The sequence below is a fragment of the Phallusia mammillata genome, chromosome 4, assembly GCF_965637545.1.
Source record: "Phallusia mammillata chromosome 4, kaPhaMamm4.hap1.1, whole genome shotgun sequence".
Taxonomy (NCBI): domain Eukaryota; kingdom Metazoa; phylum Chordata; class Ascidiacea; order Phlebobranchia; family Ascidiidae; genus Phallusia; species Phallusia mammillata.
In genome coordinates, this window is record NC_137255.1 from 12794856 (window position 1) to 12809775 (window position 14920).

At 35.2% G+C, this 14920-nt stretch overlaps 3 protein-coding genes across 3 annotated transcripts; 1 reads left to right on the forward strand and 2 right to left on the reverse strand.

Annotated features, from left to right (window-relative positions):
• Positions 1–222: 222 nt before the first annotated feature.
• LOC145222217 (uncharacterized) lies at positions 223–12867 on the reverse strand. Its single transcript, XM_080088284.1, has 21 exons — positions 12657–12867; positions 12330–12490; positions 11863–12045; positions 11718–11801; positions 11479–11637; positions 11266–11418; positions 10736–10813; positions 9298–9416; positions 8934–9079; positions 6843–6924; positions 6670–6786; positions 6434–6585; positions 6306–6376; positions 6192–6241; positions 5789–5948; positions 5523–5725; positions 5120–5272; positions 4743–4872; positions 4571–4674; positions 3960–4135; positions 223–856 (listed from the first exon to the last, which is right to left on the reverse strand). Exons 1-21 carry the CDS (start codon positions 12779–12781, stop codon positions 796–798), a joined length of 2667 nt encoding a protein of 888 aa, XP_079944410.1. The 5' UTR covers positions 12782–12867; the 3' UTR covers positions 223–795.
• LOC145222221 (uncharacterized) lies at positions 6920–8935 on the forward strand. Its single transcript, XM_080088290.1, has 6 exons — positions 6920–7450; positions 7599–7711; positions 7787–7841; positions 8052–8255; positions 8533–8615; positions 8722–8935. Exons 1-6 carry the CDS (start codon positions 7317–7319, stop codon positions 8799–8801), a joined length of 669 nt encoding a protein of 222 aa, XP_079944416.1. The 5' UTR covers positions 6920–7316; the 3' UTR covers positions 8802–8935.
• On the reverse strand, positions 12864–14449 carry LOC145222218 (bifunctional peptidase and (3S)-lysyl hydroxylase Jmjd7-like). Its single transcript, XM_080088285.1, has 2 exons — positions 14240–14449; positions 12864–13846 (listed from the first exon to the last, which is right to left on the reverse strand). Exon 2 carries the CDS (start codon positions 13824–13826, stop codon positions 12864–12866), a length of 963 nt encoding a protein of 320 aa, XP_079944411.1. The 5' UTR covers positions 13827–13846; positions 14240–14449.
• Between the last annotated feature and the right edge of the window lie 471 nt (positions 14450–14920).

Here is a 14920-nt window from a genome sequence, read left to right on the forward strand (position 1 = left end):
TTGCTTTAGGCGCACGTTTTTACAAACCAGGGCGTAAAAAGTGTGATGAAGACAATGGCCCGCAACTACAACATGGAAAACCCATCCTGTTATTGTGGCATTTAAGTAGCTTTTACGGATCCTGTCCTACTTCAAAATTACAGCTTCCTCCAACAAAACCGGGCGAACATACGTGGTAAATAATCTGCTTCATGGTGACTAATCAACAAAAAGGAGCACCTGGAACTTTGATATTTGTATAATAGGTAGTTACAGCGTTGTGCTCAACGGTTATGATGTCATAGCGTAGTATAAAATGTATGAACAAAAGGCAGTAGTTGCAACATACAAAAGATTATGCACACAATATACTGGTAATGTATAAAAACAACTCGACCACTATTCACAAAAGCAATATCGAGACTTCGTTATTACGTACCAAATATGACTAAAGGGATCACGTTAAGAATGTTAAAACTTTTTGTCACACAGCATTTTACTTTAGACTACGGGACCCAATGACTCCTGTTTCAGAAACTAAGACTTGATTAGTAAAGAGGTTACGGCGGAAATTGTCAGGTTCAAGTGCAGCAACACGAAATAGTCGAACAGTTATGCATAGCAAAAATATCCTGATATTTTAATACCTTGTAATTGCTTCACTATAGGTAGGTTCAAAGTGTCATATAAAAACACAATCTGCAATGTTTTAAGTTTTCACAAAAAACTACAATGGTGCAAATTTTACGCGTAACTTGAATATAAGTGTAATGACTATGCAAGATAGTAAGAAAGCACAATCTTGTCTTGTTTTCATCATCCCGTACTGATACGTTCAATGCAGTTCACAATTACAGCTGTCCAACCAGTTTGGTGACTAAGGAAACAGAAAATTCGCAGTGAAGTTTTTTCGCGTAAAATGCCTAACCTTAACATCATTGAGTGTGTTATTAACGAACATTGAATTTGCATTACACAGTATTTTAACAAAATGTTTCAACAACAACAAAAACTAGAAAAGTGGCTTTCTGATATACTTCCATTTTATATATTCTATACGATATTAACCAATTTACTATACTATACACAATTTTATCTACATATTTGATTGTTTTTGCAAGCAAAAACGTATGGGTCCCCACGTGCGTGTTTTGTGCAGATTTACGGCAAACAAATGTTGCGGTTATTTTTAGAATCTTAAGGACAAGTTTTTACAAAGCATTAACTTAACTTTAAAAGTTTTGTCCGTATTCTTTTTGCATCATTATTGTCATATAATAACAAAAAATCGTTTCATTGGACACTACAACTTAACTGTTATATTAGACACTACATAAAAAAATCGTTTGCTACAAAGGTATACATAACAACTTGTTTTTCACTTAACTTTGTTTCGCAAAAACGACCGTTTAATGACCTTTTAACACTGTTTTTAACAGCATGCAGTCCTTAGTGTTCAACAATACCGTTTAGCCTAATTTATACATGACTTAAGTACTAATTCTTGAATTTATTTGTCTTGAATTTATAAAACAAAGAAGATACGCTATGACAAAAAATTCTTAACTGTGTTGTAATGCCTACAAGTTGACCTTTAGTGACCCGTGGTTAGGCGACGGCCAAGCTGACAACGAGAATTTAAAGACCATTTATAGCGGCGTTCGAAAAAAAGTGTTTATTTTTTCATATTTATGTTGATCAACGACGTTTTGCCTGACATAAACGAAACCGAAGTACGTTTATCGAGTTTACATTACGTCTTAGGTGTAAAACCTTCGCCAAAACTGAAAATGCGCGTGATAACTCAATAAAACGAGACAGCATTGCTGCACAAATAAACAGTTGATTTTTAATCACCCGAACGACTGTCTCGTAAAAAGTCTGTCCGGACGTCAAGCTGAACACTCCCGCTCTGCCGCCTTAATCGTAAACCAGCGAATTCCTCACTTGGGACTTATATCTGACTGATATCGTACACATATTATGGGTTGTAAAGGTAAGTGGCAAAATTTTAAATACTAAACGAATACCCTGCCTAAAAACAATTGTTAAAATTTTTAACATTTTTTGCACTATAGGGCTTGTATTTCTGGCCTAAAACTAAAACCGATTATTTCGGGGTTTAAAGGGTGAACAATGGGTGAATCCAATAAAAAGTTAGAAACACATTTAGAATGTCTTACATTGCACCAAACAACAAAGCATGAAACTCCTAGATCCTGTACTTAGGTCAGTACAGCCGTGTAATTTTTTTTACATTTTTGGGGCCTCATTCGGGGTCAAACTTCAGGAGGATCAAATACGGTTAAATAACTAACATCTGTGTAAATTTGAATAAATTTGAAGCACTCTTTCTTGACCAAACGCGTCTCACAAACCAGCGTTAGATAGACGAAAGAAAAAAAATACGGACAAAAACAATATGTGTCCCCTTCAGGGAAGGGGACCCATAATAACAGTAACTATGGGACGGTAATATAAATTTCTAAATAGGTAACAACCCTACGTTTAAATGTTGCTTGTAGAAAATCTAAATAAGATAATCAACATCACGTAAACCTAAAAAGGTGGCTTTCTAATATACTTCCATTTTAAATTTTCTATGTCCTATTTACCAATTTACTATACACATCATTTGATCTAAACACATGATTGTTTTTGCAAACAAAGCGAATGGATCCCCGTGTTTGAGTGAATTTGCGGTGAACAAATGTTGCAGCTATTAGATAGTAAAAAGGGAACGAAAACTTCATTCAATTTAATCTCTTGCTTTATCCTAGATATTGTCATCCAAGGTCATTTTTAAACGCAAATTTTCCTACAAAGCCTTTAACAGTTGTATTACGGACACTGTAAATTAAAAAGCAATTTGCTACTAAGGTATACATAACAAATTGTTTTTCACTTAACTTTGTTTCGCAAAACGAGTACCATTGACCTGTACTAACCTTTCACGGTGCAGACGCCGAAAGACCGTTTGACCTTTTGACACCGTTTTCAATAGCACACAGTCCTTAGTGTTCAACAATACTGTTATGCTTAATTTATACATGAAGTATTGAATCTTGAATTTATTTGTGAAAAATAAAGAAGCTGCGGTATGACGAAAAATCCTATCTACAAGTTGACCTGCGGTCATGCCGCGGCCAAGCTGACCACGAGAATTTAAATAACATTTATCTTTCGAAAAAGACAAGTTTAATTATTCATCTTTTTGTTGATAAACAACGTTTTTCTTGACATAAGTTAAAACTTACGAAACCGAAGCCTGTTTATCGAGTTTAAATCACGTCTTAGGTGTAAAACCTTCGCTGAAAGTGCGCGTTATAACTTAATAAAACGACACAGCATTGCTGCGCAAAAACAGCTCGTTTCTAATCACCGAAAAACTGTCTCGTAAAACGTCTGTCCAGCCGTCAAGCTGAGCACTCCCGCTCTGCACTAAAACGCCTTAATCGTACACCAGTGAATTACCTGCGACGTCCGTCTGTCTGACAGAGTACACATATTATGGGCTGCACGCTTAATATTGGGCCGACTAAGGCAAAATTTAAATACAAAACGAATAAACTACTGCAAACAATTGTCTAAAATTTCATCACATTGGGGCGTGTACTTCTGGTCTAAAACTAAAACCGATTATTTCGGGGCTTAAGGGGTAAATCTATAATAAAACGTTAGAAAAATCCTTAGAATACTTTACATTGCACCAACCAATAAAGCATGAAACTCTTAGATTACGTACTTTAGTCAGTAAAGCCGTTTTTCAAAAACATACATTTTGGAGCCTGTTGGTGAACCGCTGAATCATTCGGCGTCAAACTTCAGATTATTAACTAACATCTGTCCAAATTTGAAGCACTCTTTCTTGACCAAACGAGCGTTAGACAGAAAAAAATACGGACAAAAACAATATATGTCCCTTCATGGAAGGAGACCCATAATACAACAGTTTAAGAAAAGACAATGTTATATGTTACCTCGCTCCACACCCTCTGCCACTATCCGCGTGGAAATATTCATAGAACAAAATAAGATCCTTCCAGAATTCATCTTTGGCATATTGATCGTTGTTTCCATGACAAGGTCTTTTGCCGGTCACAGGGTCAGGTTCGAACAATAAAACCAACCTTCGGCTGATCTCTTTAGCTACATCCTGAATTTAGTGAAACACATGTCAAGAGGTTTTAGTTTAAAAACAAGTGTTGGTCAAATATCCCGCACAATATGACGGAAATTGTACCACCCTTATTGGTCCATGGGTTTCAAACAACGCCATTAACAGACAGGGGGTAAGTATGGCAAAATGGCACTTTTTCGCATTTCAAAAAACGTGGCATAACGAATGTATAAATATTTTTTCAAACAAATTCCAAGATATTGTAACACCTCGCATCTAACAGTTTTATGAAATATGGCCCACCGTTTTGGCAGCAGCGCACCAAACGAAGCCAAGTGATTTTTAATGTTTACGGTACACCACAATGTCAAAAGTTATGTTTTGGAAATAACAAAACTGCAGCTGACATATTTGGCACGTAACGGGTAAGTTGACGTTTTTGGCAAAAACAAACCATTCATAGTATCATACCTTCAATCTCATTTTGTTGCCTGAACCAGTTGGACATTCAATCTTCAACGAATCGCCATAAAAATAATCGTAGCGCTCCAATGCTTCGATGATCAAGTAATTTACTGAAGAATTAAATATTGCGACATTAAAGAAAGATACATAGTATTCACAAATCGCAGAAACCATATACCGCAAAGCCATATTGGGCCCCGCCAATTGCTGTTGCCTCCAAATAGGTAAGTGTTTGATTCACCAGGGACGTAATCAACTCGGTGCTCCGATCCACCAACCCACATCACGAAAGGTTCGTCTTTATGGACCTGTATGGTATTGGGGAATCAAAGATGAGTTACCAAGAAAATTGCCATAGTGATTAGTTCGCACGTCATTAGCTAACAAGGTTATAGTTCTTTTCATATTTCGGTTTGTTGACTGTGGAACCAGATGGGTTCATCTCACAATGTTGGGTTGCTATTTGCTAGACTTAACCCAACCCTACTTTACAACAAACAACAAATGTTTATTTATCAGGGTTGGGAGATAACTTTATCAGTAGGACGACCTCACCTTAGATAGAGAGCGAATTCCGTAAGGAGAAAGGAATTCGTTTTCGTCGAGTAAATATTTGAGCAAAGAACAAAGTTGATCTTTAGTGGGAATTGCAAGCAATATTCTTCCCTGGTGTGATTTACACTGATCCCCTTCTTGCATGAAGGTAATCTGTAAAGTACGTGCAGATTTACAAAAAAATGTATAAAATTAAATCACATAATTACAATTTTTCATTACACAGTTTAATTTAAGAGTTCAAATTAAATTATAGTGTTTTTACACAGATTCAAAGCAGGTGAAAGTATACATAGTCAAACTTGACTGAAAATATGGGTTCACATGTAAGCGTAAGCCACGATAACACTTGTATGATAATGACATGCTACATAAAAACAATACAAAATGAAATGCTGTTAACCCGTGACTCTAGGTCCTTTCTGTTCTTGAGAAACCAGTCAGTTCGTTTCTTAAAACCGGGAAGGTTGAAAAAATTTTCGTGATCAAGAACGAGGCAAGCGTAGAGTGGAATCAGACCGACCATGGATCGAACACGCAGAGGTTGAGCATGATCATCAAAGCGTAACACATCATAATAAAATCCGTCTTTTTCGTCCCACAAGCCTATTAACACGATGCTGTTGCATTAATTTGTAAATAATTCCTAAAAAGTCTGTTTCAGGCAACCTTCTCCGTTTCCAGCAGAATTCATGGCATCAACAATCATGACGAAATGTTCAAAAAACTTGCTTGCCATGTCTTCATATGAGGGATCATGCAGCGACAATTCTAGTGCAATGTCGAGCATTACGACACAGAAAAAAGCCATCCAGGCAGTTCCATCAGCCTGCAACGAAATGGATGTAGCTGCATAGTGTTAGAAAGTTTCATTTGTGGTACAATCTTTGGGATATTGACAGTGACAGGATATAGTATGCATGAAATATGTTAATATATTTGCACAAATTTATATTTTGTTCTTGCAGTTTGATCCCGTGTAAATGCTATGTTGCCTAAAGTGACTGTTGCAGATCAATGAGACATGAATCAAAATTAAAAGCCTTAATGTTTAAAAGTGTTGTTTGCTTACCTGTTCCAAATGACCACCTGTGGGTAAGGGTTTCGATCGATCAAAGACACCTAAAAATTTGTTTTCAAAGGTTTATATTAACATTTTCATCCAATTTTAACACCATAAATTTACCAATGTTGTCCAATCCCAAAAATCCACCAGAAAATATGTTTTTGCCACCAGGATCTTTTCGATTCACCCACCTGTGCACATTTTACTTTTCTCAACTAAGATATTCATTTCTTGCTAACAAATCTTACCATGTAAAATTTAGAATTAGTTTTTGGAAGCAGCGCTTTAAAAATAACTGATCTCTTTGTCCCTTTGGTGCAGTGAGTTTATAAACTCTGTATACTGACCAGGCATGAACTGGTGGATTCACATCATCAAATGCAAATTCATAAGCTGGAATCTGCAAAATTAACACAATGAATTTACAAGGTGAATTTATTCAGAAATTGATTATTTAGCTTTTGCAAAAACAACTGATTTTTACCTGGCCACTTGGTGACATATACCATTCCCGTAAAAACAGGAGCAACTGGTTCTTTGCAAACTCTGCATCAACTTTGCACATAGGTATCATATGGAAAGCAAGATCCCATGATGCATACTGTAAAACCAAACATGTTTATACTAATGCCAAATATTAATTTGGTTTTAGCATACCCATGGGTATTCCCATTTGTCTGGCATAGAAACAACATCTCGATTAAACAAGTGTTTCCATTCGTGATTTCGACCACACAACCTGTGAACAATCAATGGCATTTGTTATCAGTGTCCACGGACAGAGCCTTGCCACAACAAGTTTGAAATTACACATCGTAACTGGCACAAGATGAACTTGTGGACAAAGCAAGGTTTTGTTTATGTACAAAAACAACCACGATTTAACTAATGAAAAATGAAAAAATAGAATTGTCCACGAATCTGTTGATTATTGTCCAGAATATGCCACAGGTGTCATGTGATAACAGTTGTGCATAACAACAGTTTAGGACTAAAAAAACAACTTCAAGTGTTCTTGTAATCACATCAACACTGCAGCAAAGTGAGGAAGTTGTTTCATCCACTTCATTAGTGTTTCGCAGTGTTACAAGAAGGAGCATGTGATTAGGATCTGTAACACTACTGTCAAAGATGGCACTTACGCACATATCAGCAGAAACATGTGCTACAATGAAGTGCCCAGAAGATTGTTGTTCATTCACACTGCATGGAATTAGAAATGATTACTGCTGCCCAAAATTGGATCATGGAGTTTTGGGTCACAAGTAAGTAAATGGTCATTTCTTTAGGTTGCAGTCAATCACCTTTTTTTGTTTTTCAACCAAAAAAGGAAAGTAATATGGTATTTAAATCAGAAAGATAGTTACATCAACTAAGGATGTGGTTTGATAAAAATCAATGATTTGCTTTTAGTATGCACCAGGACAATTTATTTCACCTTGGACCACCAGACTTCGATTTTCACTTGCCAAACATCACAAGCAATCTTCATCACAGCAATCCTTTTCAACAAACTACAACCCCTGGTATTTAAAACTCCTAACCTGGATGCAAGTTATAAGATATACTTGCTGGAGATAACTATAAATCATTCTTTACAGAAGCAACAAAGGCAGACACAAGCACTCATAATCTTGGACATTTGATGAACTACAAGTATGAAAGTTTCGACTATATGTGGTGCATATTTGGCTGTTATAAATGGTTTAATATTTCTATGAAATAAAAACACCAAAATATCATTTTGGAGGATTGGGTAATATTAGGGGTTTTGTCTTCCAAATTATAAAACTGGTTTTGTGCTTACTGGATATATGCATTACAAAATGAATTCTTTTAAACTGCACAGGGTTGTTTTGTTTCTAGTTGGCATCATTTTGGCATAGCCACTGCAATTGCAAGTGCAGTTGCATATTTGTTAATCCTTGTGCTGCTCGTTATCATCATCATCAAGTGTAGAAAGCGACACAAACCTAACTATTTGGCAAATGATATTGTTGTGCATCACAATGTCAAAGATAACACATTGACCATTGAGGCAGACACAATACCTCAAAATTCACAAAAATTGTAAGTAGAACACTTAAAAAACAGTTTATTTTAATCAATAGCAACATTAAAGTTTGAAATAAAATCTGCATTTTTAATGTAGTCAAAGGATTAGCTAGTTTAATGTATAAATGAGCTAAAATATAACATGTTGGTGGCAAAACATGACATGTTATAATTATATGTGAATGTTCAGATAGCATGTAATCAAACCACTGTGACAAATGTAAACACAAAAAAGCTTTAACAGTGATTATCAGCAATTCAACACCATTTATGTTTTGCATGTCTACAAAAGAGACACTCAGGCTTCCTGTTCAACCGCAGTAACACAGGTCAGCAATATAAATGAAAAACATCCAACACAACAAGCTCAGAATGGTAAGCAATAGAATAAGAACATTGTCTTAAAAAAGAAATGCATACACACATATAGCAGGGATGTGCAATTTAGTTCAGAATGCCAAACTAAACTTTTACATTGCAGGCTTATCCCTTCCCAAGTATGAAGATTTGTTTGCATCAGATTCAGATGACGCAGAAAATCATCACAATAAGTTACATTAAACTTATAAAGTTATCAAGACAGTTTAATGCTTTTGAATATTGATGTCATCTTACAACTGCTACAACTGCTTTATCTTTGTACATTTTCTGCTTTTAAATGTAAAAAGAATGTTGTAAAAACCGTTTACTCACCTTGCTTTGGGCGGTGAAACTTGTTCCTTATCCCCCCGAAGCCAATCCTCTACAATGTAATGATAGAACTGCTTTGACCACAACAAACCACCATAAGCTTGTTTGACAATGTTCAGATGTTCATTTTTAACATGGGGAAATATTTCCTGAATACAATGTGTTTCATGGTGTCACCAGGAACTACTTGTACATAGCATGTCTGCTTCACCATAGTTCTTTAAATGGAATTAAATAGCAAGTTGTCAATGCATTTCTTAATGATTAGCAAGTGGCAATAAAACACAGCACATTTAATGTGTCATTATTATAAGTTACAATTTGAAGTAGTAATTTCTTTGATCAAGTATGCAACACACCCACTTACACCATAGAACTGGTTTGATTCAATTTTGCGAAGTTTGAAGGTATCATTAAAGCACGGACCAAATGCATCAGAAATGGAGAGTGACTCGTCATAAAGTCTTGACTTCAGAATGACAGAACCTAAAAACAGGACTTATTTTTGTTCAAAGAAATGCTTTTAAAAATGGTTATAAAATCCTAATTCTTCCAAAAAGTTTTCTGTTATCAGCACTTGTATGGGTATGCTGTGATAATGGTCACTATCTAATATTACCATAACAGACGGAAATGAGTGTACTTAATAGTACAATGGATAGGGTTCACAATGTCTGTATCTTGTCAGTTACTTCCTTTGATGACTTACAACTCCACAAAGCTAACTTTCACATAATGGTGCTGTTTAAGTTAACTGGCCTTATCAAGCACAATTAATACATACATACATTTTGCAGTTACCAGTATTAGAATGATAATTGATAACAAAAACTGTAACTAAACACAATCTTAGGATTTTAACACTCTCCTTTGAATTGGGGTGCTATGTTTTATTGTAATTTTTTAGTGTCAGGATCGTTTACTTGCTCCTAAATTATTCTACCCAAATAATATCGTGATGGTTAAAGGGAGTAAACAATCTTGGGGTCATCATAAATCTGGTACCACACTACCCCTGGCCCAACCTACCACCTGTAAAAGTTTAAAATGAATCAAAAAAAATACAGTTATGTTCTATGTATTGCCAAAAATAAGTCCTCAGACTCATAAGTAGCTAAAAGGACATTACTATGTGAAAAAAAATATTCATGGAACAATTCATGTGTAAAACAGTGGACTTAATTTTATTGCAAGTCATATATTAACCAACCATATTTGAGTTCACTGATTCATATAACAGCAGAGTTTTTATAACATATACCTTTCTTACAATAAAGTTTTTTAGGTTTTATAACATATTTTGTAATATCTCAAAGCAAATATATTCATGATTATGTGATTTCTAATCTTGGCTTGATTTCATCTGAGCCTGACTTGTTTTAGGAGTAAAATGATTGTTTTTCCATGAGCTGTAACCTGACACAAACTGCTGCAATGCATCAGCCATAAAGCTTGTCTTTAACTTCCGTGCTATTGCACTATTTTGTGTTTAGGGCAGAACAGCAAGCAAACATATTTCATGCTGATAAAATGACTGTTTTGGGAGTTTATAGTGAAAGTAAGTTAATTTCATCTAGCAACCATAATGCTTGATAACCTAACCTTTGAAAAAATAGGCATGAGGAAATATATACCTGCAGGTAATAAGACAAAAAATTTATAAATAACATGGTCTGATGTAGTATCATGTACATTGTGAACAACTATTTTTCTGTGGAGAAGCAGTGTGACAGTCAACACACAAAGAATAAATCCAAAAGAAAACATATATATATATACAGTGCTAGCGCTTCCAACCTTCTTACCTCCAGCAGGAATAGTTAAGACATAATGAGCAGCCACTTTGGTGCCTCTTTTCTTTGGGTCAACTGCAGAGTGATCACCTAAAATTTTTAAAAATGTTCCATTTAAAAATGTTTCTATTAGTGGTATACACAACATACAACACCTACACTTTGCATTCTGAAAACTTATTAACAACTTCACATTGCTCAAATCATAATAAAAATGGGTAGATTGTAAGGGGAAACAGTAAGAAAACACACTTTTACTACTGTTCAAAATTAATAAAATTACATGAATAAATATTTTATTCAAAACATTTTAGCTTGAATTTGTACTGTTTTTACATGCAGTGTTCGAAGCAGATATTTTTGGCATAAATCTTTTGTGGCTTATCACAGCACTTTATGGAAGATATACCCTACAAAACACCTTATAATCCAAAGTCCCTAAATGTAGGACCAAAACAGTCCCCACATATGGACCAAAACAGTCCCCAATCTAAAATGATTGAATTCAGACACCAAAACATATCTTAGAATAATTTACTTACCATTAACCACAAACCGATGAAAGGCATCTTTGGTATAGTTTGTGTAATGTTCCTGGTCAAAAAGTTTGACCATGTTAGTCTCATTTTCAGTAAACAACAACTGAGAATCGGCAGCGTTAGATGTCAATTCTTCCACTTCCCAAATCATAGTTTCTAAAACAAATATATATTGTTAAAAACCCACATTGATAAGTTTTATTGACTACATCTCACCTAATGATTCATGCTTGCATCGAACCTTGTTAGATGTCAGACCTTTTATTGAAGGTTTCATTGTGCAACCTTCATGTGTACATCCCCATATCCATGTGTTTCGATACCAAAGGGTTGGCAACACATGGACTGTGGCTGTCTCTTTTCCTCTGTTAGAAACTAAATGACAGTTTTATATGCCTGTGATGAATGGACTAAATACTTGCAGTTTTCTAACTAACTATTACTAGAGTCGTTACCTGTAATCTTGCACAAAATGTCTTGAGGTGCATTTTTAGCATATTCTGCAGTAACATCCCAGTATTTATTTGAGTCAAAAACACCTGTAATAAAACAGATACAACTTTCACAATTTCCTGCAAATTAAGCCTGCTTTTTTAATACCTGTATCTTCTAGCTCATATTCCAGTACATCTAGTCCACGATTTCTATTTTCTTCAACAATTTTGCCGTATGGATACTCATTTTGTGGATATTTGTACAGCGCCTTCATGTAAGAATGAGTGGGAGTGCTGTCAAGGTAGTAGTAGTTTTCCTTTACATCTTCACCATGGTTACCTTCAGGACCTGGTTGTACAAAAAATGACAGAACATAAAGAATGCAGTGAAATTATTAAGACTTTTGTGCCAAAGCTTTCGAATAGTTTAACACCATGCACAATACAATTTCCCAAATCAGTAACAACTGCTCAATGAAACACAACATCCTCAAGGTATGGGTTTTTCCATATTGGTTGTAATTATCCAAGTTTCACTGCCTATTTCAATGTGTCATACAAAGAGCAATGACCCAATAGGAACAAAACCGCTGAACAAATTAAACTTTTCTTTGTGGTTTATCATGGACATACCTGTCAAACCAAAGAGCCTTTCCTTAAGAATTGGATCTTTTCCATTCCAAAGAGCCACACTGAAACAAAGTCGACATTGTCTGTCACAATAACCCAATAAACCATCTTCTCCCCAGCGATATGCTCTTGCACGAGAATCATCATGACTAAGATAACTCCAGCTAGAAAAAAAGCCATGAAATGTTACATTGTGTGTTCAGGTTGCTGAAAAAATTACTTTTGTGGTGTAATTAATAAGATCACCTGGGTTACAGAATTGAAATTTGTAGTAATAAATTTGACATGCAAGTAGTTAACACAGCAGTTTGAAAACAAAACAACACAAACCAACTCCCATCTTCTGAGTAATCTTCTCGTACAGTTCCCCATTGCCGCTCAGACAAATAAGGACCCCAGCGTTTCCAATTCTGTTTTCTTTCCATGTCCTCTTTTAAACGCTTTGCTTCCGCCATATTTTTGTGCAAGTAAAGGTCTCAATTACTTGCTTAAGTTAAAAAATATCCTATATGACATTAAGAATAAAACATTGAAAAATTAGTCATCAAATGAATATTCGGCTGAAGAACCTTCTAATAAAGTAGCTAGGTTGTTCATCAACTGGTAATATGTAAACTTCATGTCAAAATCCATATCATACCAATAATTTACAGCAATTGTTTCATCGCTTTGTTGTACATGATGAAACCACAAGGCAGGAAGATACAAAATTTCACCAGGTTTAATCTCACAGGTAATAGGTTTTGCTAGCTTAAACTGTGGATATGTGCCAAAGTCAGGCTTTAAAGGATCCACTGGGATCCATGGAATGCTATCATCCGTGCCCACAACTTCCCATTTGCTCTTGTTGTAAGTGTATTTTCCCACTCTATATTGCTTATAGGGAATATAAGGTCTGTCAGTAGGTGGATATAAGGTAAATGTTTTCTTTCCTCTTATTACACAGTACAGGTTTTCATAATGATCTTTATGCAAAGAAGTCACTGCTGCACTGTTTCCCATCCAAAAGTTGACAGCATCAGGATGTTTACCAAAAGTGTCAGTTGCCCATGCCAAATGTTCTGCCACATCTTCTACTAATTCAGGAAATTCTGTCAATAGATTTGAGTTTTGTTTTTGTATGTAATATACGGCATCATGTTCTGTATCCAAATTACACATATGTGATAACACCTCATCCACTGACATTTTGACCTCATGTGGAAGCATGAACATATTGTTTGCAATTGCATCACTATATCCATTTGGAGTTACAGCAACTGACACAAGTTTGTTTCCAATTGTATGTCTGAGATAATCCACAGACCATTTCTTTATTGCAGGCCATGCATTTATACAGTTTGTAAAAATGCATGGAATATTTTTGGCTACAAAATCTCTGTGGAAATTTAATGGGGAAGGAATTCCATCAACATTTGGAATGTTATCCATTACATAAAGTTCCCTGACTTCTTGTGCATTTTCAGCCATAGTTTTGAACACTTGCCCACAGCCAAGCATTGTTGCATCTTTTTCTGATCCTGCAATATAAACATACAAAACTGTTTTTTTTTGCAAATCTACAGCTTTATGACCGAAAACGGGTTGAATTTGTAATACATTAGCAAAACTTATAATACATCCAGTCAGCAGAGTATGGCAGCAGCACACTCGAAAGGTTTTCACGCCAATTATTTTTTACTGAACGCGGAAATTTGGCATAAAGTACTGCCTGGTCGTGTTTATCACTGGTATTTAAACGGGAAAAATTGGTATTGCATGCGGACTTGAAGGTTATGTAGAACGCGCGGACACGTGTCCTCTCAGGCCTGAGATCTCATTAACTTGTATATTCTGCAGACTGGCAATATATCAATTATCATCTGATAATAGATAATATCAATTAATTATCAATTACGCAACGAACATAATACCTGTAATACTTTAAAGTTGAGGATATTGGTTTATTGAATTTTCTTTGCAACCACTTGAACCAGACTGATTTGTATGGTCGCACTAACGCTCTAACTCTGTCATTTCTGAAGCAAAATGTCAGATTGTGTTTACTGTTTACTGTACTGACTACAAACTAAGCCAGCAGAGCATGACAGGAAAAACGCACAGCTCCGCCGCCGGGCGGCGTCATGCTTGAGTTGCGAAAAATCATGGTGACTTGCAAAAACTAGAAAATTAATTCAGTATTCAGCTAATTTTGGTTTTCTATCTGGAAATTTAAACCAATTATTGTGAAGTCTTACAAAATATAGTAAAAGTTTTATCTAATACCTAAACGTGTAGCTTTTATCCCGTAAAGTAGCCGACTAAAAAAAGAAAATACAAAAAAGTCTGAACCACATGGGGCACTAAAGAACCACGTGCAGAATCTTTCTGCTGGTGGAATATTTTAGCACAAAATAAAACTTTTTTTACCACAATTTGTGAGATGTTCTAAAATTTCAAATGTTTAGATAAAAATAATACAATATCTTTAAATTGACAAAGTACAATACCTAAAATGACAAAGTTGAAGCATTGGATGATATTATATTTTTTCTGTGTATATAAACTAAATTATATGATTTTATTGCAATACCAAAATCTTGTGATAAACTTTT

What these genes read in the sequence shown, in the direction of transcription:
- LOC145222221 (XM_080088290.1), top strand. Translation starts at nt 7,317, where the DNA reads ATGGCACTTACGCACATATCAGCAGAAACATGTGCTACAATGAAGTGC. An exon ending in GGACATTTGATGAACTACAA is followed by an intron (nt 7,842 to 8,051) that starts GTATGAAAGTTT and finishes TTTTGTTTCTAG; the next exon opens with TTGGCATCATTTTGGCATAG. An exon ending in CCTCAAAATTCACAAAAATT is followed by an intron (nt 8,256 to 8,532) that starts GTAAGTAGAACA and finishes TGTCTACAAAAG; the next exon opens with AGACACTCAGGCTTCCTGTT.
- LOC145222217 (XM_080088284.1), bottom strand. Translation starts at nt 12,781, where the DNA reads ATGGCGGAAGCAAAGCGTTTAAAAGAGGACATGGAAAGAAAACAGAAT. An exon ending in ATATGAGCTAGAAGATACAG is followed by an intron (nt 11,802 to 11,862) that starts GTATTAAAAAAG and finishes GTTTTATTACAG; the next exon opens with GTGTTTTTGACTCAAATAAA. An exon ending in AATCAAACCAGTTCTATGGT is followed by an intron (nt 9,080 to 9,297) that starts GTAAGTGGGTGT and finishes CATTGTATTCAG; the next exon opens with GAAATATTTCCCCATGTTAA.
- LOC145222218 (XM_080088285.1), bottom strand. Translation starts at nt 13,826, where the DNA reads ATGCTTGGCTGTGGGCAAGTGTTCAAAACTATGGCTGAAAATGCACAA.